At 39.7% G+C, this 27119-nt stretch overlaps 1 protein-coding gene across 1 annotated transcript; it reads left to right on the top strand.

Moving 5' to 3' along the window:
• The first annotated feature begins 1074 nt into the window (after nucleotides 1–1074).
• On the top strand, nucleotides 1075–27119 carry mapkap1 (MAPK associated protein 1). The gene is made up of 12 exons (XM_073478372.1): nucleotides 1075–1225; nucleotides 3214–3707; nucleotides 8341–8430; nucleotides 10131–10279; nucleotides 11012–11184; nucleotides 11315–11491; nucleotides 12898–13007; nucleotides 16578–16685; nucleotides 19244–19384; nucleotides 21547–21684; nucleotides 23769–23866; nucleotides 24556–27119. Exons 2-12 carry the CDS (start codon nucleotides 3425–3427, stop codon nucleotides 24676–24678), a joined length of 1590 nt encoding a protein of 529 aa, XP_073334473.1. The 5' UTR covers nucleotides 1075–1225; nucleotides 3214–3424; the 3' UTR covers nucleotides 24679–27119.

Raw genomic sequence — 27119 nt, 5'->3', positions numbered from 1 at the left:
ATTTGGTAACACTTTATAATGTCTGTCATATCATTGAAATAAACAATTATATATAATACAAAATGCAAATATGCAAAACCATAATATGTATTATAGTTAATTAAACTTTAGTTAATAGTAATTTCACTGTTAACAACCAATGAAATTCTTATAAAAAAATATAAAACTATTTATTAGCAATTTCTAATGTTTCTAGGAAAGTTGCAATTGATGTTCATAATACTGTGTAAATGGTTAATAAATACTGTGCAGTTCATTTCTAGACATTATTTGGATGGCCATTATAGAGTTGCAGCTGAAGCTTCTAACATTTACAATTGCTTAATAAATGTTTTGAACCATTTCATTGTTTCTTTAAAGGGAAATTACTTAGATAAACCTACTAAACTATAAATTTACCATTGATTAATGAAGGTTATTATAAAGTGTTACCCATGTAAATGAGTTCTTTTTAGCAAAGAAATAAGTTTAATCAGTTTAAGTCAAAATTGGCCATTTTGTTACTTATCTTCTTTGTTTTCTGTCTGAATTTGAGTCCAATTTTCATGTATGTGTGGGCTCTGATATTATTTCCAAAATGCAGAGAAATGCACAGATTTATACTTTAGTCTTCAAGATGTTGTTGATGGATGGTGGGGGTTGGGGGCATGACCTCAGTATTTCTAAAATCCTGGCTACGGCCCTGCTAGTATGTATGATTATAAAAATAGGTTGCTGGTCATCTGGTGTTGTTTTGCTAACATTATGCATTTACAGTGCTTTATTAACTTAACCTTGCACTAATCAGTGATTAGCAAGTAATTATACAATACAATGCTGTGAGACACATATTGGTCAATACACGTCCACAGCTCATTTTCGTGCTATGGTCCCTTAAAAGGTTAATCTGCACCTACCTACATATAGTCAAGCGTTTCTCTGATTAATACAGACATTTTTTATGAAGAACAGACATCAGCATGAAATGTTGCAAATAATGTTGAATTACTTTCTATTAGTCCGAAAACTAAATTGACTTTTATTCTGAAGAAATGGCACCGGAAGTGAAACTAGGCTGCTACCGTTAGACTGAGCACAGTAGATTGTATTGAGTTGCAGTTGTATTATGATTTTGTCACAGTGCATTATTCCTCATGAAATCAGTAACTATCACTGCTGGGAGTATGTACGGATAAAATGGGACAATGCGGACATTTCTATTTCTCATCGAATGTGACTACTAAAGGTGGGACGCCGTTATGAACTGACTACTGTGGGAGGCTAACCAGAGCCAGCTAACGTTACCCTATGAAAGCTTCAGTGATGTTAGCCTATACAGGCTTACAAGCTAAGTAGATATAAGCTATGCCACTTGCACTGACATTCGTGGTTAAATGCATTTACAGTCTGAATGCCAAGTACATACCTTGTTGCTACTTTTAGGCGAGGTGAGGTGAACGCTAGTTTAGCTAATAGTGGAGTTTTAAGTTAGCAAGTTATCGAAGTTAAGGATGGCGAGCTACGCTAGGGAACACAATAGCTAAATCAGCTAGCTAACGTCAAAGCTACTGGGAGTCATCACTAGTTACCCAGGTTGGTCGGTGTAGGTATTTAAGAATATTGCCACGCAAAGAAGTACTACTTCTTGCGTTAGATAAGCTAATCATGAAACTGTACACATATAATGGTTTGTTTCAAGTGAAGCAAACTTGACAACCTGACGTTACTACAGCTCAGCATTAGCTGCAGTTAGCATCAGTCGGAGAAGCACTTTGCAGGAACTGACTCTTAAAAATGGACGGAAATCCCCGACACAGTGAGCTACATAAGATATGATTGTACAGATGTGTTGCTGTGTATCTGGTGTTTGTTTGCTAACGTTAGATGAAGTCCTAGCGCAACTGTGTGCCACAGCATGCTGCTTTTGACATGCTAACCTGGGTATCTCAGTCATGCTAATATGCAGCCCTGGAATGGGATTGTTTTGCCCTTGCTCATAGATCTCACCTCCGTGTTGAAATTAACAACAGCGTTGTGTTCACAGTGTAAATACTAAGGCCAGTCAAACCAATGTTTTGTAAAAGAATATTTGTTTACTGGTCAATACAAGTGTCAAAAGAACATCCTCTTGGGGAGTCAGTGACAAAACGTGAATGTTTCACCATCATTGTTTTGACTATAGAGTGGCTCCTGGCTGGTGATGCTATCTAATAGTATAAAACACTACTACTACTACTAATAATAATAATAATAATAGGAATAAGAATAATGTATCAAATACTAAATCTAAATATGTTGTAACATGTTGAATGGCAGATGACTTATGAAGCGTGTGGATTTATGAACAGTCTACTCCCTGCCATTCATAATGATCCAGTACAGATTTACACTTTAAGGCATAAAGGTTCATATATATGTTCAGACTCTAGGCTGGCTGTTCATAGGGCTGTGTTACCCACATTGGGCAAATTGAAAATCTATGAAGCCTACAGAAAGTAAGAAACTTGCGGAGCCAATGCCAACTCAAATGCATGTTGTCATTAAAGAGAAAGGGGGACATACCAAATACTACGATATTCTGAAATCCATGGATGTTTTTTCAAAGATTCACCTTTTCACTTAACTGTTAAGCTGTTATCATTTTAATGGGGAAAAAAAACTGTATTACATTCAAATCAAATGCAAAATCGAAGTATCTTAGCTAGTTTTCTCAGACTTTTGGATCCTACTACTGTATGCTTTTGATGTTTAAATATGCTGTTGACCACCGAATTACATTTATTCCTTGGCTTGATTTTTTTTACCCCTACCATAGATTTATGATCAGGTTATGCTCGAACAGAACTTTGTACAAGGTGTTGTCTGGCCAGTCTGAAATCAAAAGTGTATTACCTGATCAGAATGGCTACATTTGAAAACAGAATGAAAAGCTGATCATAAAAGAGAGGGGGCAGCATCATATTGTTAACATGTGAGGACAACAGCGCACATGTTGGAAGGCATGTCATAGTGCTGCACTTGAAGCTACAGAAACGGTCCTTCCTTAGACGTCAAATCAAAGTGATGGTTGCATGAAAAGGTCCCTACTACATGTTTCTAACACGCCAAACTGAAGTTTTGCCCCATCATAAGTAACTAGGCTTTAAACCATTTAGAATCGTTTAGTTAACGCTCAAGCTTAACTCACCATTTCTAGCCTGCATCATATAATATCTGTCATCTCACTTTGAACAGGTACTGGCACCTTCCCTGCCCTGGGTCAGAGAGAATAAGCAAGAATAGAAGATGGAAAAGATGAGTGCTCTCCACTTGTCTTCAGCGCCTGTCTTAACACTCTCGGAGAGAGACTGAAAGGAGGTGAAAGTGATTATCTGGCATACATGCAAGAGAGTGATACAAAGACAAAACATCCAAGCTATAAGCCACACTTAATAAAGTAGAGGAAATGGCTTTCTTGGACAATCCAGCCATTATTCTGGCCCACATCAGACAGTCTCATGTGACCAGTGATGATACAGGAATGTGTGAGATGGTACTAATAGACCAGGATGTGGATCTAGAGAAGTGCCAGCTGGCTCTGGTGCCCGGCAGCAGCTGTGGGTCAACAGGGTCGGGCTCCCTGAGTGAGGGGGGCAGCAGCGTCACGGACAATCATGCCTGTGACCTCTCCCAGTCCATGGACATCACCTCCAGCTGGGACTTTGGCATCCGTCGGCGCTCTAACACAGGTAGGCGCATCTCCAGGCTCTGGCTGGTTAGCAGGGCAGGCTTTCTGTCAGCTACACCTGTCATTGTGGTTGGGGCAGTCAGAAAGCCTGTTCTGCTGTTGTTTTCAAGGGGGCTTGTGTGTCTAATCTGGGCCAGTGATCGAGTGATGCTGAAGTCAAATTGTGTGCTAAAGAAGGTTATTGCTGCATAACTGGAAAGCATGGGGATAGACTGCAGTTCACCGTGATCATTTTATAATTGCTATGAGGTGAGTAGCACTAAGGATGGGAATCAAGAATTGGTTCCAAATTATCGGATCCACCACAATCATATGTCTCTAAGTTTCTTAATTTCTAGTATCGACATGTTTGCACAGTGCAAAACAATGCTGTCAAACTGATGCATCTATACTCGAGGTCAAAAGATTACATAGACTTGTAAAGAACATGTATGTCATGGCAGCTTTCAGTTCCAATGATTTCTACAGCTCTCATTTTTATGCCTCCGCACTGGCCATAGCGATCTGTCCGTTCTTGTGAACATGATATCTCAAGAACTCTTTGATGAATTTTCTTCAAACGTTGCACAAATGTCCACTCTGACTCAAGGATGTTTTTTGGAGGTTAAAGGTCAAGGTCACTGTGACCTCAAATCTTGTGAGGACAATATTTCAAGAATGCGTTGAGGGATTTGTGTCAAATTTAGCACAAACATACACTTGGACTTGAAAAGCTTAGCGAGAAAAGGAAGCAGGCATTAGAGGCCCAGGCTTCCAAATACAAAAAAATCCACCAACTGTTTGGCCAGTAATTGATTATAGGCTATGTGTTCGGTTAAAATTAGCGTAAGCTTACAAAACGACCCCACTGACAGGCAAGATGTTTTAGCCTACTATTTAATGCATATTGATGCGTTTTACAAGTTTCCTTTTCAGTGCCTAATGAAATGTGTCCTGGAATACAGGTAGACTTTCCAAACTTTGCATTCCAAAACCTGACCTGATGTTCAGAATCACCTGTCATTATAAGACCAGCAACCAGCAAGTACTACGGTGCTGAAGCTACTGGGCTATGCTACATCCTTTAGAGTCTGTCAGCCTATGTATTTAAAAAAGGCTATGTATGAATAAATTCAAATAATGCAATGATCTTATTGAAGGATTTTGCAGGATTGTGTAAATGGCCCTAAAGTCACATTTGTTTTTCACATTCATTCATGTAGATGGAAAAACAAAAATATAATAATAATAAATTGTGGTTCTACATTAAATGTTGCATGTTGTAGATCTATATTGCATGCCTCTCTAGTCTGCCCATATTGTAGATGGATGGGGACTTTGCCCTTACATCAAGTCCCCGCCCCCTTTTTCCTTCTAATTTGAATGGTGGTCAGTACAAATTCTAATGACTCTGCTAAATTAACCGCATACAATAAGAAAACTGTGTCTTTTTAGGTATTAGGATCCGAAATACTATGGCCAGTCAGGCAAGCAATTATATTATGTCACTGCCGATCAACAATCGATAAGAAAAAAAAGAGAAATAGTGGATGATGAGTCTCCTTTCAGTCCCAGTCTCCATTAAAGTGGATGAACCTGAGAAGGCTGAAATGTTCTGCCTCTGGTTGTGAACTGTGTTTTAGTGCAATGCAGCTACCCTTTAATGGGGCCACATTTTGATGGTTGTGATGTTTAAAGGCTTAATTTGTATCTTGTGACCTGTTTTTCTTTTCTTTTTTTTCTTTAAAAAAACAAACAACTTTGCTGCTTTAAAGGGATAGTTCACATTTTTGGCATTTTAACTGTAAATTAGTATATTTTTATTTGTGTTATATTTTATTTAAAGAACCACCGGAACACACTTAAATAAAATATACTTACTGAAAGGACGCATTTGCCATCTTTTTGAGTTGTTATAAACTGATTAGTAAGGTATCTGAAATTGTTGTTAATTGGCATGAATTTAAAATGTTATGAAAATGATTAATCAAAAGTTTTCTCGGGCCGCAGCACCTACCACCACCACCCTATTTGGTGCCAGAAAAAACCCTCATTGTAGTGTTAAAATGGGCCCAGAAAAGTCAGCAGCTGTTATCAATCAGAATCACTCAGAAGAAGTTAAGAGGCCACGCTACAAAGAACATTTGATTCACACATCTTTCTATAATCACCAAAACTGATCGGTCAAGTTACTGTATGTATATTATTGATCCAGCAGATTTGGTCACATTTTCAGAAGACCTATAATAAATTCATTACTGAACCAAACTTCATGAATGTTTTTTTGATAGTAGTTTGTGTTCCACTCGTTCATCACAGAAAACAGAGCTGTAGAAATCACTGGAACTGAAGACTGCCATGATAAACATGTTCTTCTTTACAAGTGGATGTTAACTTTTGACCACGACTGTATGCAGCTGGAAACTTGCAACAAGAAGGAGTCATGGTAGAGAGAAAATAAATTTGTGAATCGTGGCCAATCGTGGCTTCAATTCACAAATAAAGATAACAGTGCTAGTTGTGATTATGGTTGTTCAGATACCGATACCAGTATTGACAAAATGCTTTTGATACAGCCTTAAATACTGGATCGAGTATTAGCAATCTGTTACCGTGGAGTTTATATTTGATCTGCTGTCTACTGTACATTTTATCGGCTTCACCCACAAGGTTTGATTGCATTCCTACAGACAATTCTACACCATAAGGAAGAGATGTAGCAATGTTTTTTCCCCCCAGCAGAGCTAAAGCGGTTGTCGACAGAGGCAACCAGATTACACAGAATTTTTGATGACCAGAAATGAATGAACAGAGAAGTAACACATTTTGTGTGAAAGATAGCGAATTCGTTTATTTTGGTTATTATTTGTTTACTGAGAAAAGATCCATTCCCCCATATCTACGCGGCTGCCAATTTCCTGTGACTTCACAGTCAGGTTGGGAAGGTGAAATGCCTTACAGCTGTGTTCCAGGTGGCAAGTAGTAGAAACATGGGGAATCTAACAAATCGTTAACATTTCACAGCTTCCTGGTTGATGAGCAACTAAAAAGGTAATGGATAGTTCAAATCCAAATGGACATCAGGCCATATTTTCGAAGTGACACAACATATTTGATAACTAGGGATGTAACGAAATACTGAATTTTGCAATATTGCGATACCGTCGTGGGACTGTGACGATACCTACCAACCTATCACGTTATTTTGCTCTCAAAGCTCATGGATCTAACATGAGAAATCAGTATGGATGCATTTTCCTATGTCTCCTTGCATTGTTCTGTTTGAACAGCAGAGGTCGCAGTCATACTGCTCAAGAAGACAGACTCTTCTCATATATAGCAGCTCATCCGTGTAGTTGCTCTTATGTTATGTGGCGCCCCCTTTTGGGCGAAAACAGCCCCTATACTTTGAGTACTCATGACCAGTCAAATAGCATAAAATAAGAATACCGTATGGATTTTTATGATGGCCAGACAAAAGTAGAGAAATAGTGGATGATGAGTGTCCTTTCAGTCCCAGTCTCCATCAAAGTGGACCAACCTGACACACAACTACCTTATTGAATGTCCAGGTCATCTATCATCTTTTCTGTCATTAAGACACTTTGTTTTGCCTTTTTTATAATCTGTCCTATGTGACTTTTTTTGTAAACTAATTACATGCTTTAGTGAAGCAGAACCACTGTCTCTGTTCTGACATTTGCCATTTGTGCTTAATTACGCAACTGTTTACTACGAGCTGAGAGGAGGTGAAAACAGGTTGGTTTTCGGTGTGACATTTGAGCTTCCCACCCTGAGCTTGATGTCAGAGGAAAATGGCTGCTGTGTGAATATGTTCCATTGACACATCATTTTTTATAATATGCAGCAAGTAGATCTTTCCTTTTTTGAAGAATGTCAGAATTTAGGCTCGTCACCTGGTGTTCTTGTGTAAGCCCCTTAAATTGCCAGGTTTGGTGTCTTAATCAACATCAAATCATCAAATGAGCGTACTGTATTTTAAGCTGGGATGTGGGTGTGTAATATGACGTGTTGTAAAAATTGTGTTCAGTGAGCTTGAATCAAATGAAAAGCTACATTTAGGTGTTTTTATTTGGAAGGTAAATGTGGTTTTGGTGAAAGAGGGAGTCCAAAGGTAGACAGCATGTTTCCTTTTGGCTCTCTTGACTTTTGTAGTCAGTTTGGTGGAGTGCTGGTCGTGGTTCTGGGTTTTGGGTAGAAAGCTGAAATCCTCTGAGCCTTTCAGACTTGAGATTGAGCACTGACATGTGGTGGCTGTCTCATCAGGAGTCCAACAAGACAGCCGAGAGAAACCTGGGGCTGCTGGTAAGATAAGAGGGATGAACAAAAAACATTTTCACAAAGTATACCAGTTTTAATTGATGTTGTTCTTTGTCTGTATACTGTACAAATGTGTGTATATCACTGTCTTTATAGGGGTGGGTCATATCCATCAAATAATCACATGGCAGAGAGTCAGTGTGTCCTTTTCTTCTCATAATGCTCACACTGGCCCAGTGAAATTTACTGTACATTTAAACAGAAGTGTATAGTGTCCTGGTATTTCCATGGTGTGGTTTTTGTGATGATGATTTTTTCTCTTTCAACACTTCATATGCATGTGACTGAATATAAAAGTTGTTCTTTCCTTTCAGCCCAAAGACTTGAGAGGTTAAGGAAGGAACGGCAGAACCAAATCAAGTGTAAAAACATTCAGTGGAAAGAGAGGTCATCCTCCCAATCAGGTAGCGTTTCTTACTATTTTTGAAATACACATTAAACTAAATTTAAAAAAGCAAAGTTTTACCTGTTACTTACTTACTTACTTGTTAAACCCTACATTTTACACATGCCTTTTAATGTTTCTTTTTGTAGTGATTTTTTTAGCTTTAATCTGAGTAAAAAAGCTTCTGAGGAATCTGTATTTTAAAATTATTTTCTATGATATTTTATAAAATATTAAGTAAAAAATCTTAAAACCACAATAAGACACGAAGATGTTTTTTTCATTCCAAGATGTGAAATGTAAAGACTTGTGAAATAAAATATGCTGCGTGATGATAACAGCAGCGTCGTTTGATATCAGAGTTGTAAGACTCTTTGTTCTCGCCGCCAAGCAGTCACATGGTTCATGGAGCTCTCAATAGTTTCAAACAGCACTAGTTACAGACAGCGCCGTTGCCCAAAAACATGGGGACAGTTTTGAAATACTATTTATTTGTTAGACTTCTTATAGTTCTGTACTTACAGTTTTGAGGTAGCCTACCTGCACTTTACTTTAGTATTTTCTGTTTTCTACTTTCTGTCAATTTGCTATTAGGGATGCAACGGTAGAGTTTTCCCACAGTTCGGTATGCATCACAGTTTTTGGGCCATGGTAACGGTACGGTTTTGATATCTTAATATAAAACTACTCACACTAGCAAAGGCAATATTGCATGTAAAAATAATTAAAAGCAGATATAGTCAAACCACAAACCTTATTATAAAAATGTAACACTTATCTTAATTGCCTTCCATAAAAAACATATGCAGTATCCAATCAAGTTAAACAGCAAACATTATTGTAGTATTGTATTGTACTGTATTGTATTGTATTGTATTGTTTGCCTTTGTGTATTGAACCTAACAGGGCGTATTGAACGGTTCGATAAAATATTGAATATTGTTGCATCCCTATTTGCTACTACAGTTATGATAACTTACTTTGCACATTCGGATTAAAATGTAATCCAATACATTTTGTAATATTTTTAATATTAAGAATTAGATGGTCACAATGACTGATAGATGATTCACAAGACAGCCAGCAGTATATATAGTAAACTGCTCCTCCTTTGCCAGCTGCACCATTAATGTACATATTAAAACATCAATGTTTATAATTCAGCTACATACATTATGAAATCAGCCATAGTACTTTTACTTCAATTCTCAGGACTTTTACTTTTAACAGTATTTCTACACTGTAGAATTATTACTCTTGTTAAATGAAAAAGATCTGAGGACTTCTTCCACCACTGATTAACAGAATGCATACATTCATGTTTTTCTTGTGCTTCTGTGGTTAGACGTTTTGTCAGTAGTGGAAAATAAACAAGCTGGCTATGTAAAATTATTGTGTAGATTTATGGCAGGTCAGTTAATGCGCTAAAATGTCATAAAAATCCAGATGTCATCATGTTACCAGCCAGCGTGCTTGGGAAACATGGAAAATGAATGGGGTTCAGTGCTGGAACTATTCAGTGTTTGGAACTATCGACTGCCCATGACACGCTTCACTTCCACATGCTCCATTTCCAACAGGAGTCTATGGGAGTGTCGCAACTCAGTTAATAACTGCTGCTGCGCTGGATAACAGCAGAAAGAAAAAAAGTAATTGCTGTGTTCATTGTACTTCAGTATAACCCAGTGTTTGTTGCATGTTGTTCTGCTCAATGTCCAGTGGAGGATCTGGGGTCCCTGTTTGAAAAACGGGACTTTAAAGACAGGCCGCGGACAACAGGTACCAAGTCCACCCTTTCACTGAGACTGGAGCAGTGTCCCCAGCAACTCAACAACCCCTTCAATGAGTACTCCAAATTTGATGGCAAGGTGAATTATTCCACATTTTGTATTATCTCTTTGATAATGATGATGTATGATGTATTTTTTAAACTCGAGTCACAATCGTTTGTGACTGCAGCCAACCCGTGACGAGCAGCCTTCTCCCCCTCAAAATGATACTGAACTCATGTCTGTGAGTCCTGAAAGAACCTGAAAAAAAGACATTTCTGATACTCAGTGTATTCAGATCTCAGTACTTTAATTGTTTGTAACCAAATTAGTGGAGCCACTTTGTTAGCCGTGATTCTCTGATAGAAGGCTACTGCGTGGATTGAGACAAGCGTGTTATTAGTTGAAGGCACACCTTCACGCCAGTAGCGCAATTGTGGTGGCCCCGGGATGTTTGTAGTGGATCCTTTGGGTCCTGTATGTTGGGGTGTGGGGCCTCTATGGATTGGACTTGTTCCACCACATTCCACAGATGTTCGATTGAATTTGGATCTGGGGAATTTGGAGGCCTGATCAAGGCTCTTGGGCTCTTTGTTGTGTTCCTTGGGCTGTCTCTGCTCATTGTCCTGCTGGGGGGCACTGCCACCGTGGAGTACTATTGCCATGAGGTGGTGTACTTAGTCCACAACAGTGTTTGGATGGGTGGTGTGTGTCAAGAAGCATCCACATGAATGACATGCTATGCTTAAACTGTCCCTATCTATACCTTTATTCTCTCTCTATTTAGCGTTTTCCTGTGCATGTCGTACTCACTATCTCTTCACCTTTTAGGGCCACATTGGCACAACGGCTACAAAAAAGATAGACGTCTACCTCTCGATGCAGATGGCTCAGGAGAAAGTACATCCAATGACAGTAGTGACGATCGCCAATGCCCGTGTCCACGACCTCATTGGGCTCATTTGTTGGCAGTACACAAGTGAAGGACGGGAACCTAAACTCAAGTGAGTACAAACACATTTCAACGCCAGTTTCACTGACTGCCAGTTTCACTGAATGCCAGTTTCACTGAATGCCAGTTTCCATCTAATAAACTCTTCTCTCTCCTCACTTGTCTGTCACATCTCACCACAGTGAGAATGTGAACGCCTACTGCCTCCACATTGCTGAGGATGATGGCGAGGTTGACACTGACTTTCCTCCACTGGACTCCAATGAGCCAATCCACAAGTTTGGTTTCAGCACTCTGGCGCTGGTGGAGAAATACTCTTCACCTGGCATTGCTTCCAGACAGTCGCTGTTTGTCAGAATGTAAGCAGGCTCATAATCATCAATGTGAGGGGAAGATGTAAATATAGTTTATATCATCATTTTCCCAGGTGTGCAGTAACATATAACTACACCATCTGACTGTTATGTACGCTGTGTTTATACTGTATGTACTAGGTTTGCAAAGAGTTACTGATATCAGGGCTGAAATAATATTTCACAGGCCCTGAATAGGCCTAGTGGTCTAATAATCATATACTGCCGACCTTTATCACTGTGACTGGCACATATGAATGAAAATGTGTTGTAGCTACCAAACATTTTCATAGTATAGTCTTTCTATTATCAGAATGTGAACTGTGTATGGAGATACAAACCAATCATAGGGCTTCAGACAAAGTGATGTTCAGAAACTAGCAAGATAGAAGCAGTGACCAGGTTGTGCAGTCGTGGCTTCAGGGACAAAGACTCAGACAACTGAGACACAGAATGTCCCCCAAATTCTATCAGATTTATTTATTTATTTATTGTCTTAATTCTGTTAATTACAGTTTACACATAAGTTTTCTGTTTGTTTGAAATCTCTTTCTTTGTTAGATTTTATGTTTAATTGAATGTTTAAAATAAATGTAATCATTTATTTAATCAACATTTTTATGGTGGCTTTGTTATGCCACGAGTAACCAAAAACTATAGACTATATAAAGTAAAGAACCATCCTTTTGATTTTTCGGCCCCCAAAATCCTGACTGGAGCACCTTTAGTTGTCCATGTTGGTGTAGTAATAGTTGAGAGAAGGTTTTTGAAGATGGAGCATTATCAGTGGCTGTTTCAAGCCCATTGAAAGAGGTCGAGATTGACCCTCCTCATGTCAAGGGCACTGTCAGGGCCCAATGTTATTCACTTCACGTTAGTCCTTGAAGCTGATCGGTGTATAGTTTTTCTTGCATCCTGTTTAGGGGACTCAAAATCCAGCTTACAAAATATCCCATTTACTTACTTTGTGGCAAGTTAGTAGCAAATAATATTATTTCCAACTACATTGTATAGTAACATCTATTCTGTTGAATGCCTAATTTTCATTTTACACCAGTATAATGTATAGTGACTGTGATCACTCCAAAAGCTCTCCAGAGAGTAGTCAAAGAGATTTGCTGTAGTCAAAGCTAAACAGAGTAGATTGAATATTCATAACACACACCGGATCAGGATCACACTCCCAGGTTGCTCCCAGCAACACAAAAAAGAGATTCCATTATTTTTAATTTACTGTGGGCCCACATGTCTATTCAGTCAGAGGTGAAGAAGGCATTAGGAAGAACTTGTCTGAAGTTCTTCTGTACCAGGTCCAGTGGAGGGTTGTTTACCACAGTTTTATTTGTCTGGATAATTGAGAACAATCTCCAGGTAGAGGCATCCTTAACCTCCTCTGCTTTCTTCCATTTTAGAAACGCTGCTCATGGTTTCTCTCTAATCCCTGTGGACAGTTTGAAGGTAACTATGAAGGAAATTCTACAGAAAGCACTCAAGAAGAGGAAAGGCTCACAGAAAGGCTCAGGTAATGCCACTTTTATGGCACACTCTTTGTAATGTACACATGTAAGCTATAGACAGACCAGACATGTGTGATGTCTTACCAACGAGTAAGTACATGTTGTCTTTATGGGTCTTTGGCTCTCTCTCATCTATCATTTGTGGCTTTAGGTACACTCTTGTGCACTATGGACTACAAGTTCATTTTAGTTCTAATGGACACCTATTAGGGTTTTGCGATGTCTACGAGATTGGTATATGACTGTGATGTCCACAGTGAAACACTGTGATGGGTGATGACTTTGTTTATGGGGGGTGGGTTTACTATGTATTTCTGTATATGAGGTTGTGTGTCCCCTCAGAGTTGCCGTAAGTAAATGGACTTGCATTTCTATTGCTCTTTTCCAGGATACTGACCGCTCAAAGCACTTTACAACAGCTGTCACATTCACTCATTCACACACACATTCATACACTGATGGCAGAGGCTACCATGCAAGGTGCCAACTGCTCATCAGGAGCCATTTGAGGTTCAGTATCTTGCTCAAGGATACTGCAACGTGCAGACGGGGGAGCCAGTGATTCGAACCAGTGACTTTCTGATTACTGGACGACTCACTCTACCTCCTGAGCTGCAGCCGCCCTTAAAGATAATATTAATATATTGATATATTAATAATGCACGGGTTCCTCACCAGCTCACCACTTAAAGGAATAGTTCACTCTAGAACGAAATTCAGTCATTATCGACTCACCCTCATGCTGATGAGAAGTTCGGTGTAGTTTCTTATTCCTCAAAGTGCAGCTGGAGACCTGCGGGGATACCCTCCTGCAGCAAAAATCCATATAACGAGCGTAAATGGTGTCCGAGACAAAAAGGCCCATAAAACTACACAAAAACTTTGTAATATTCCTCCATACTGCTCGTCCGCTGCAATCCAAGTGTTCTGAAGTGGCGACACTATACTATATTTGCCTGGAGGCACGCTCCCGCGTGTACGCGAGTCTCCCTCACAGCCGTTTGCACTATGGAAGCCGCGCCAGACAAGATCAACAGAACTCGCGATAGATACACACCGGTATTATAGTATAGTATAGGCAAATATTGTATAGGGACTGTTTAGGCTATAAAAATAATAAAATAATAATAATAATAAGATATAATATATTACAATATAATGTAAAGTATGGTGTACTAATACTACCAAAAATAAAACTGATCATTATTAATATCATGAATGCAATGATAGTAAAATCTAGTCCCTAGTGTCCCTTATGGTAGAAATCTGTTCTATGACTGCTAAACCAAGTGATGGATTTATAAACTGTGTTCAACTAAGCATAGAGATAAAAATACTGGATGTGAAACATATTTAGGGGAGCACTCAGTCAAGTCACAGTCATTGGAACAAGTAGACTTCAGTTATGGATCTGACCTTCAGAATAAAAGAATGATGGGCTAGGTAGTGTTAATGTGATGTAATTTGTTATGTATACCAGCTTTAGAACAGCTATACTATACAGCCATAATACTTTTTTCTCTGTGTGCTACACATGATGGAATAAAAGTCAGCCACTTAATGCTTTGGATTGTATGACCGTCATTGGGCTCTGTATAATCCACTGCAAGATCAGCTTGGGTCATTTGTAAAGCATGTTATTCAATGTTTGCCTGCAGCTGGAAAACATTGGTAAAAAAAATACCTAAAGATACAGTGCCAATATAGTATCATGCCCTGGCAGAAACAAGGAAGAAAGGAGCAGACCCGCCTGACTGAAAGAGGCTGTGAAATATTATGTGCTTGAAGGCTGCAGGGGAATATAAACCGATGTGGGCTGTGCCAGTGGATAAGGGAGCACTGAATGGTGCTTGTGCTTAGTATAAGGCTGTGGTGACATCTGGGCCTCAAATGATTGGCTGTGTTTGAACTGCAAATGAGGTGCCAGAGCTCAGGGGAAATGAGTGTGAGTGGCTAATGTATGTACAGTTCATATTTTGTGTAAGCCTTTGTTCATCTCTACTTGATAGAATATGGACTGCGGGATGTTGAAAGAACTAAGGAACTAAAAAGTAGAATTTAGTATGAAGTATGAATTTACTGATGTACATTGTATAATTTATTTGAGAACAAAGTGACGTAACAACGGTCAGCGGAAACCAAAATCATCAACCCACTGAGGGCTGGATTCAAAATTACACCAATAAAAAGTAAAAAATGGAAATAACAGGCTGATCCTACTTGCTTGAATTTTATCATGGCAACTCATAATGTGACTCAGTAGTGTGTATGGCCCCATGCATGCCCGTATGCACTCCCAACAACGTCTGGGCATGCTCCTGATGAGTCAGGATGGTGTCCTGGAGGATCTCCTCCCAGACCTGGGTCAGGGCATCAGTGAGCTCCTGGACAGTCTGTGGCGGTACCTGGCAGCGTTGGATGCACCGATACATAACGTCCCATAGGTGCTCAATTGGATTTAGGTCAGAGGAACGAGAGGGCCAGTCGATGGCATCAATGCCTTTGTCATCCAGGAACTAAATACACACGCTGTCCACATGAGGCAGGGTGTTGTCCTGCACCAGGAGGAACCCAGGGCCCACAGGGCTGTGAGCACTGGTGCCATTAGAGGACGTCGGGCCCTCATGCCACCCTCATGGAGTCTGTTTCTAACAGTTTGTTCAGAAACATGCACACCAGAAGCCTGCTGGAGGGCATTCTGTAGGGCTCTGGTAGTGCTCCTCGCACAAAAGAGCAGATACCGCTCCTGCTGCTGGGTTGATGCCCTTCTACGGCCCTGTCCAGCTCTCCTCGTGTAAAGGCCGGTCTCCTGGTATCTCCTGGTATGCTCTTGAGACTGTGTTGAGAGATACAGCAAACCGTCTTGTGACTGCACATATGAAGTGCATTGATTTCTGTATAGAAAGCAAATCAAAGCAGCAGACTCGTGACATTTGCTAAAGTTGTGTAATCCTGTTAACATTGAGTCAAAATTTCATATCAATCTGCACTTGAAGGGAACACACGTATTCTGTGCATGTTTTCTGTGCATGCCAAATTAATGTTGATGTAAATGTAGTCAGTTACAGCAATAAATCCCTCAGTGCGTGCTATATTGACAGAGAAAGCTGTGGAGATTAACAAAAAACAAAAAGTAAAATGATGGTTGCTGCTTTGACTGAGTCCTCAGTCAGTCCATTTTATACATTCATTCATTCATTATCCGTAACCGCTTATTCTTTGCAAAGTCAAAAATAAATAACAATGATAATAATTTACACAAGATTGACGATAGTCTACCAATGATTTCTCATGCAGTGGTTGTAGGCCAGGTTTAATATACAACACAATGTTATAGAATGTAGTACGGGGTCCCTGCTCCATCTCTCTATCAGCTACAGGGACCTTGGTCTGAAAAATGTTGAGGACCCCTGCAACATATGTATGTGTGCTTGTTACCTGATGCTAGCATGGAAATGCATTGTGTTTAATATGTCTGCCCAGTTTAAATGTTTAAAATGTCCTTCCACCCACCTAAAACTTTGAACTCGAGAAGCTAAGGTTTGTTGCTGTCTGTCTTCATTTGTCTCCAACAGGACCCATGTATCGTCTGGAGAAGCAGACAGAGCCCAACGTTGCAGTAGACCTGGACGCGACACTGGAGACACAGAGCACCCTGGAGTTTTGCCTAGTCAGAGAAAACAGTGAGTAACATTCCCTTCACCTCTTATCCTACATGAGTTGTACATGTAACTGTTTAAACAGTGTTTTCACACCTTATGATAGTTTCATGGTTTTGTCCATTCAGACATGAGATCACAATTTTTTTCCATGACTCTTAAATGTCCAGTGTGTAATATATCGAGTATTTAGCGACATCTAGCGGTGAGGTTCTAGATTGCAACACTCCTTTGTTCACCCCACCCTTTCTGAATACGTTGGAGAAGCTTCAGAAGCTACAGTGGCACTCATGAACAAGAAACACATTTTCTAAATATGGACTCTTTCACAATAGAGTAGAGTATTTCTACTAATTCAAGTGATGAGGTGAAGATGTATTTAGTTGTTTAGTCTATGAAACTATAGGATATAACCAAAAAAAAAATACTTTGGAACATACAAAGAAATTATGTAGACTGTGAAAAGTAGTCACAGAATTTATCAACTCTGTAATGAGCAGACTTCTCCTCAGTTTATTTGTCACACTAAGTCATTACTTTGGCTGTCTTTGACACACTCCCAGCTCTAAATATCTTAGTTATCGCTCCATATGTTGTCTCACTGCAACAAACGAGGAATACATCTAAATAAATCTTGCTAGTGCTACGTTACCACCAGCTCACTGAGAGGCACAAACGGAGGCTACAGTGTACAAATATTTAACGTTATACATGCCGGCATGTGTTTTCAGTGAAACTAATGAACTGCTAATATACATTGTGCATTATTTAGGTCGTGCACCATTAGCAGTGGGATAAATATTTATTACAGTTGGTTGTAATCTTCAAAGTTACTCTTACCTGTCCAGCAGAGAGAGCAGGACACTTTGGTGTCAATCTGCAAACATTTCTCTATCATCACAGATTTCCATCCGGGAAAGGCAACTCCATTGTTTATTATTGTTTTATGCCGTCGCTTGTCCCGATCTCGTTTAGCTTCTTGGAGTTTGCGTTTCTTCGGCAACGATTCACTCTCCTCTGATTTTTCTTGTACAAAATTAGTATGATCATCCATCCTTTATCCTTTATGTGGTTTCAAACTTCTCATATTGGGTGGAAGCACAAGGGAAATTTTACTGTAGCAATTCACATAAATCGCACAACTCACAATAACACACAATACAAAAAACAGAGACAGGAATGGTAAAAATAACACAAAAGTTACAAATACATACATGCACCTACCATACTGTGACATTAAAAGGGGACAGATAGAATAAAAGATTTGATTGATAAAAGCAAGAAAGTTTAGCAGGAAACAGCAGCCACTCGCTCTTCTTCTTCGTTTTCCAACCTGGTCATTTTTGGCAGCAGCGCAAAAGGCCCTCACTAGTGCCAGGTTTGTCTGTTCTGGGCTACTGTAGAAACATGGCGGTGCAACATGGTGACCTCCATGGATGGAGACACGCTCCCTTAAGATATGAGGTCCTAATGACTCCTATTTTCGGGTGATTATACACTGAGTAAAACATACTTATGAATATTATATTACATTTCTGCCAAGTCTGTACTGCTTGATGTCACTACATATTACACACTGTCCCTTTAAGTAATGAAAAATATTTATTGCAGTCCATATTGTCTTCATGCAAAATGTAAAAACAAACTGATCATTAACTACTGGTAAAAGACACTGCTTTTTATTTAAACAGCAACTGAATAATTTGCTAAACTGAAGAATAATCAACTAAGTCTGCCAACCCCTCTTTAGAAAACTTTGGATGTTGATTGTTTCCTGAGACAAGGAACCCAAAATATAAGGAAGGGTCATTACGTCACCAAATTCTGCTTTGTGGCCAGGCTGTCGTTGTATTGAAGTCAGTGCAACATAACATACTACGTCCAATGACTTCTGATGTAGAAAAGCCTCCAGAAAAGGAAAGAACACACTTCAGAGGGTATGTCAACCACTGATTCTCCCTCAAAGATTGACAGGGCTGATAATATTGTGATCAAACGAGGCAGGTCCGACTGATAAACTGTAGCTAGATGCAGCCTGTGCCACAATACCATTAATTTCCACCTCCACCAGGTAAGAGCCTGCTGCAGCCCCAAGTGATCCTCAAGAATCCCCCAAAGATCCTCAATTTAATGATAAAATCATTATTAATGAAAAACTTGAGGTGGTTTTTCAAATTTGTGTTAGTGCGACAGCCTGTATCTAGTTCCACAGAAGAGGCTGCGATATGGTTCCCAAGAAGTTTTTTCTTTCTTTGTCTTGTTTCTGCTGTTTCTGATGGAATATATTTATTTATATCGATGACCTGTCCCCCCTCTTCCAGTGTACAGTTCGTCAAACTGGAGTAACGTACACTTTGTCATGTGTCACTGCAGCTCAAGAAAAGTTAGGTGCATTTGTTTTGATGGAATGAAACAAATGCACCACTATCACTAATATAAACATGGCAGATTGATTGTCACATAAAAATTAAACTGCATAGAGGGCTGAATCAAGAATGTTTATAGATCTTGGTATTAAATCAAGACTTAAGTTTATATTGTTTTGGGGTTTTTTTAAAATTGTTTTTTCCTTCTGTTTCCAGGCTCCAGGGGCGAGGAGAGCTCAGAGGAAGACCCTCCGATTGACATCACAACAGTCCAAGACATGTTGAGCAGTCACCACTATAAGTCCTTCAAGATCAGTATGATCCACAAGCTGCGCTTCACCACTGATGTCCAGCTAGGTACATGCTGCTAACTGTTGGCTCTAAAACTCTTGAACTTAGTCTCAGTGTCGCTTTTGACAGTGTTCTTCCGTTTGATTCATAAAAGATGCTGAGCATTTGAATACCTTGCTTAAGCAGGTTCTAATAATCCCATTTGTAATTTAGACACCTGTGATCTGTAAATCTCAAATCAACTTATACTGACAGCACCTACCTTGTGATTTATCCTTATATAATACCGCACAAATGAGGGTTTATTCAGGAACAGCTATTAAGCAAAAGAGAAAATCAAAGTTTTTGAAAGACAAGATCACAGCAATGGTGGAGGAGACTGAAGCCAGGCAACAGGTTGCCTGTTATCTGGCTGGTCAAGTAGCCAGTGACCTCACCTACTGTATGTGTTGTCTGAATGGTCAGTCACGTATCCCAAGGTTGGTCCAACCTGCATTAGTTAACCCCTTTACTGGTTGTATTTGAGACCTTTTTGAAGAGAAGAGATGAAACTATGATAAATCTCCTGTGATTGACTGTACACTACTTTATGTGATTAGTCGCTCACTACTGAAATAAAGTTGTTGTAGGATGCCGCAATGGCTACGTACATAATATGTTAACTCGGCACAATGTAGTGATGCTGAAAGACTAAGGCTAAAGCTAACAGTTACCAGTTACCAGGTAAAAAGTCAACATAGGCCTGAGGGTCAGCACCTCTAAGTCTAAGGCCTAGCTTCTCGATTGGGGGATAAACTCCTGCCACAAGCAAAGGAGTTTAAGTACCTCGGGGTCTTGTTCAGGAGTGATGGGAAAGTGGAGCGTGAGATGGACAGGCGGTTTGTTGCGGCATCAGCCGTACTGCGGGCATTGTGCTGGACCCTAGTGATGAAGAGGGAGCTGAGCCGGAAGGCAAAGCTTTCGATATACCATTCCATCTGTGTTCTAGCCCTCACCAATGGTCACAAGCTGTGGGTAGTGACCATGAGAACAAGATCGCCAATTCAGCCAGCCGAAATGTGTTTCCTCTGCAGGGTGGTCTCGGCCTTAGAGATAGGGTGAGGAGCTCGGACATCTGGAGGGAGCTTGGAGTATAGCCGCTGCTCCTTTGCGTCAAAAAGAGCCTGTTGAGGCGGTTCTGGGAGCCTCCCTTTGGAGGTTTTCTGGACATGGCCAACTGGGAGGAGACCCCAGGGCAGAACACTTGATGGTAGAGGTCCACTCTAATACCTCTTTCACAGTCGACAAGAAACCTAACACTCGTTAACGTCTGGCTTTTGTCTTTAATGTGAATGTGTACAATCAGCATTCACTCCCTCATCAAATGACTCTGCAGTAGTCACAAGGTGACTGCATATTTTTGCTCCGTCAGGTGCAATGCTATGACCTGTGTTGAAGTTGAGGGCTGTGGTTTATTATACTTTTACATCCCTCTATGTTCAAGCAACACTTAAACATCGTTCAGAGTTTGAAAGTCAGACTAAAGTAAAAGCTTTTAAAAAGTGACCACTCTCACATTGTTAGTGGCTTCTCTTTCACTACCTGAGAATTGCCAGTGGCCTAATTGGTGCTGCACACGTGCAAACCTCAACAGAGATGAGACAGAAGTGACATTTCTAACTTCTTAGCAACTTCCATTATCAGTTCCAGAAAAAAAACATGTCTTATTCAGATTGTTATTGATGAAGACTTTTTAAAACAAGTTTTAATTTCTTCTGGATGTAGTCTGAGCTAACCCTGCTCTGTATCGCTTTTCCGGTGCCATCATGATTCCATCGGAAAGACGAACTTGTCTCCTGGCAGCGTGGAAGAAGTCAGTCGCCTATTTTTACTTTGTGTCATCTTAGTCCTCAGTTAATTTTGAGTCCCAAACAAGAGAGGGAGAGAGAATGACCGCTTCTCCTCCTAACCCACCAACAGGTGCCAGGTGTCGTGCCAAAAAGTGATGGTCCATCAAAAGTGATTGTGTCACCCAGTGTACAAGCATTTACAGCTGCTTCTATCTGGATCAAACAGTCATAACATGCAAATACACTTAACTTTGTCTGTGGTAATAGCAAAAGAAAGTCTTGTGATCAAGCATGATCATTACGTGAATATAGGAAATACCTGTAGTCCAACAGTTAGTGGTAATCATGTGTATGAAATCTGTTTCTATTCATGAACTGACATACAACTTCTTTCTTCAGGCATTTCAGGAGAGAAAGTGGAGATTGATCCTGTCACCAATCAGAAGGCCAGTACAAAGTTCTGGATTCGACAGAAACCCATCTCTATCGACTCAGACCACCTCTGTGCCTGTGACCTTGTAGAGGAGAGAAGCCCCAGTGAGTGGACCAGTGACTTAGTTTTCTCATCTGTACATGATATTCACAGTAGAGGCCACATCGCTGATGCAGTCAGTTTTCTCCCTCAGTTGTTTTTCTGTTTGCACACATCCACATACTTTGATAGCACAGGCTCCAATGAGAGCTACATTAGGACAAATGCTACAAACAACTACACGTTGAAATACAAAAACATCAAAACATAAGTCCTGTTGAAGAAACAACAGCATTTACATTATGTCAAAAGACGTCTATGTACTGTGTTAAAACACACTTCATTCAAACTGATAACTGCTAACAGTAGCTAGCTTCTGCCACAGATGGCTAACAAAGAGCAGCAGTTATTGGTTAATCTGGTGATATCCTGACACCTATATTTTTGGAGCTACCTTTGAATTCTGGCCATATCTTACTAATTATATTTGGGTGTGCAGATACTTTTTAATTGGTTTATTTTAGTCAATGCTGACCCATTCAAATATTTGTGGATTGGCCCAAATCCTGATCAGGTCATCTTAAATATCTGTGACATTTGTTTTTGCTAGTTTTAAACATGTTCAACAGGTTATTGGTACATTTGATCACGTTAAAGCTGACAGAGCCAATAAAGTCATGAATATTATCTCATCCTGAATATTCACTTTTTTTTTTAAGTCAAAGTATTTTCATATTAATTACTGTATTATGCCAGTCTTTTTTCCTATTATGGTCACAGTCAAAAGTTTAAATACACTCGTAAAGAACATGTATTTCATGGCAGTCTTCAGTTCCAGTGATTTCTACAGCTCTAATTTTTCTGTGATCACGGCCATTTTCACCACAGCATAATACTACCAGCACCATGCTGGACAGTAGGTATGGTGTTGTTGGGGTTAAAGGCCTCACCTTCTCTCCTCCAACATATTGCTGCTCATTGTGGCCAAACAACTTAGTTTTTGTTCCATGTGACCACAGAGTTTTCCTCCAGAAGGTTTTTTCTTTGTCCATGTGATCAGCAGCAAACTTCAGTCCAGCTTTTCTGGATCAAGGGCTTCTTTCTCACACGGCAGCCTCTCAGCTCGTGTTGATGTAAAACACACTTGACTTTGGACTCTGACACCTGTCCTCCAGCAGCTTCTAATTCATTGCAGACTTGCTTTTTGGTGGTTTTTGGTTGACTCTTGACCATCCTGACCAGTTTTCTCTCAGCAGCAGGTGATAGTTTGTGTTTTCTTCCTGATCGTGGCAGTGACACAACTGTGCCATGCACTTTATACTTACAAACAGTTGTTTGTACAGTTGATCTTCTTGAATCCTTGGACTTTCCCATTGTAGTGCTTGTGGCTGAGTCTATTGGCTGTATCAAACAAGCCCTATTAAAATGGGCCCAGAAAAGTCAGCAGCTGTTATCAATCAGAATCAGACAGAAGAAGTTAAGAGGCCACGCTACAAAGAACATTTGATTCACACAACTTTCTATAACCAACTAAACTGATTGTTTAAGTTACTGCATGTATATTATTGATCCAGCAGATTTGGTCACATTTTCAGAAGACCTATAATAAATTAATTATTGAACCAAACTTCATGAATGTTTTTTGTGACAAAGTAGTTTGTGTTCCACTCGTTCATCACAGAAAACTGAGAGCTGTGGAAATCATTGGAAGTCAAGACTGCCATGATAAACAGGTTCTTTACAAGATTGAACTTGTACTTCATCTCATTAAGAAATTAGTTTTAATGTGTCCGGATGGCTTTTCTTTTTGGGTCAGTTTAGAAATGTTATATCCTGCAGCTATCTGACCTGCATTTCTATAACGCTTTTCCAGTCTACTGACCGACACATTCACACACTGATAGAAGGTGCAAAATGCTCATCAGGAACAATTTGGGGTTCAGTATTTTGCTCAAGTATACATCGACATGCAGTCAGGGGAATCGAACCAGCGACCTTCCGATAACTGGATGACCTGCTCTACCTCCTGAGCTACAGCTGCGCTGCAGATGTGCAGAAAGGGAGAGACAGGCTGATAGGCGCGATCAGTACATCTTTTCTGTTGTCTGTTTCTGTCTCATTAAACATGCTTTCCCTCTGTGTCTTACAGGTCACGCTATATTTAAGCTCACTTATCTCAGCAACCATGACTACAAGCCCCTCTACTTTGAGTCTGATGCTGCTACTGTCAATGAAATAGTGCTTAAGGTGAGTTCTGGCTGATGTCTGTGAGTGGCCACTTTCTCTTTTCTTAGGATGAAGTTCTAACAATTGAGACTTAGTCTGGGCATGAAAAACATGTCTAGCTCATAAATACACCTGCGCAGAGTTTCTCCATCCAAATGTCCCGAGAGATTTCAATGTCCCGGACAAACAGGAGAAATTCCTCTTAAATATTGTATGTATTCATTTACAGCCTTTGTTAGTTTGTTTGTCAGAGTGTTTTCATTAATGAGATAGAAAAGCATCACACATGCATTTCAGATGAATGAGATGAATACACTTTATAATAACATGATGAAAAAAGACAATCAGTATGTGATGCAGGGGTCATCTACCCAGAGATTATTGTAAACAAACACTGTGATTAGTTCTATTCAAAATATGACATATTTTATATTTTGTACATAGTAAATGATTCATTATCTGTTAATACACAAGTGGCAGGAGGAGCTATGTTTTTGACACATTAATAGAAACTTGATTCAAAACAAACTGAAACGTCCTTCTGTCTGCTTACAACAACATAGTGGTTCAGAGTGTGACACCGTGATGGAGATCATTTTGATGATTTGATGTCTTTGTTATTTTATTATATCTGTGGTGAAAGCCTGAAGCTGTGTGTTTCAGATGAATATTTTTACACATATAATGTTTTATTTTGTTTGTTTTTTCAGGTCAACTATATCCTAGAGTCTCGGGCCAGCACCTCTCGGGCTGATTACTTTGCCCAGAAGCAACGAAAACTGAGCCGCCGGACCAGCTTCAGTTTCCAGAAGGAGAAAAAGACTGGCCAGTAGACAGACTGAAGCTGCTTTGCCACCTGTCTGTCTGTACATGTACAGACAGACGCATAAACAAGGCCTGACAGTCCCATACATCGGGACTAAAGGCTAAACAGAAGTGGAGGCTCACAGGAGAGTCAAGTAGGAGGAGATGAGAGGAAAAGAGTGACAAGCAGGAAATGGACCAGGAAGACCCGGAAGGCTCCTTATTGTTTCTCTATACAAAGGCAAAGACTTGCTGTGGGACAGAGTTTTGGCTGACAAGTCATCGTCAGTTCTTGTTCGTACACTGCCTCTGAATTTAAGCTCCATCCTTCAGGATGGATTTGTACAGCTTCAACCAGTTGGTTATGTACACCCAACAAACAAATCAAAGCTACATGCTAAATATTTGCTTCTGTCCTCCATCTTTATGAGATTTAACACAACAAAATGAAAAGAAAAGTTTCACATTTTTAATGTACTGTACATAAACATTTTACATTCAGGAGATGAAATTATTATGATATAGAAATAAAATAGCTCAGTTTGGATTTTTGTAACATACTCCTCTGCCTTGAATCCAGATAGCAAATCCTTAACATCATCTACACTCAGTTGCCAGTTCATTAGGTGCATCTAGTTAAAACTAATTAAGTCTAATACAACAGAGTTGAAGGTTAATTTATTTGTCATATTACAACACTGGGTTGTACAATGGAATGAAATTGTAGTTCCTTTATGCTACACAGGATCTATTTTATATGGTGGAGTGTTGATGAATTGGGAAGTCTCACAGTCTGAGGAGTGAAGCTGCTCTGTAGTCTGGTGGTACAGCAGCAGATACTTCTGTATCTGTTGTCAGATGGCAGCAGGGTGAACAGACTGTGGCTGGGTGGGTGTTGTCTTTTAGTATCTTTGGGCTCTGTGCAGACAGCTCACTTCACATTCTTGCAATAAATGACCAGTTTTTGTTGAAACCATATTTGAAAGGTGTTGAATCAACCTTTGTTTGTTTTGTCAAAATGTATGAGTTATGCTGCCATTTCTGTTCATTAGCCTAGGGCTGCAACTAATGGTTATTTTCATCACTGATTCATCTGTTTTTGATTGTGATTATTTTCTCGATTAATCGATTAGTTTTTTGGTCTATAAAATGTCAGTCTACCACAAAGTCCAAGATGATGTCCTCAGATGTCTTGTTTTGTCCACATCCCAGAGATATTCACTTTACTGTCATCGAGGAAACCTGAACATATTCAAATTTAAGAAGCTGGAATCAGAATTTTGACTTCTTTTCTTGAAAACTACTCAAACTGCTTAATCAATCATCAAAATAGTTTGCGATTAATTTAATTGTTAACAACTAGATGAGTAGTGGATTAATTTCAGCAGCTCTAACTTAGCGTACCCTCAGTGATATGAACTGGGTAGACAAAATAGTAGACAGTGGAGCTGAATCAACACCTCTCTAAAACATTCTCAACATCATAACTTTCATGAAGGTAGGATTTAATGCAAAGCTGCTTTAATAGACAGCATTAGTTTCAGCAAGGCTTATCTAATAAACTGGCAACTGTGTATTAACAGTGTTGATGCAGGGTAGTTTGGAAGGGTCTGATTATGGCACATTTTTAGGATTTTCAACAAAATGATGCTTCATATGAAAGCGTTGAACAGACAGTGCCCACTAAGAGAAATGGTCGGTTTTCTCTTTGTGGATAAATCAACACACAGGGAGGTAACTCATAAGACCCAGTAGTTCAATCTGTGGACTCACAGCAGCTGCAGAATGAGCCAAAACGACATGGTGAGGAACAGATCTCAGTGGGTGTGTGACAGGTGGTCAGTGAGACCGCAGATAGAACTTTATCCGTAAAACATTTGAATGCCTTGGTTAAACAGTATGTTGTATTTATCTTTTGTTCCTGCTTATAGCCGTGCTCTTTCTTGTTCAGCAGTGAACCTGACAGTGACTGTAGAAAAACATGGCTATCATCTGTGTCATCACTCACTAAAGTGAGGCTCAGAGTTTTGGTTCACACCTTTGCACCATTTTGAAGCTAGAAAATCCACAATTGGGCAGAAGTGACTTAAAGCCTTAAAGGTACCCTGTGGAGTTTTTTTTTTTTTTTTAAATCACCAATAGTATCACACGAGGAAATGTAGCAATTCTCAACACTGCCAGGTATTCAACATGCAAGTAAACAATGCAGGACTGGAAATGTTCAGAATCTACTTTGTGAATGATGAAACAAAGATGCAGAGAGACGGAAAGCCTGAAGCTCACAAGTGTGTTTGCATGGAGTAAATCTTGTATGTATCCTGCTCTGATTGGCCAGTTAGTTTCTTACTTGCCACCTAACTGGCACGACAAAGTAGTTTTTGGCCAGGCCATTTGTTTTCACACGTCAGTTTTATGCTTGTTTAAGTTCTATCGCAGAGGATTGTCTGAATAAAACGGAACCTTTCTCGTG

This window comes from Pagrus major, chromosome 12 (assembly GCF_040436345.1).
Source record: "Pagrus major chromosome 12, Pma_NU_1.0".
Classification (NCBI taxonomy): domain Eukaryota; kingdom Metazoa; phylum Chordata; class Actinopteri; order Spariformes; family Sparidae; genus Pagrus; species Pagrus major.
The sequence above is the reverse complement of the archived record's forward strand: the minus strand, read 5'-3'. Positions and strand labels throughout refer to the sequence as shown.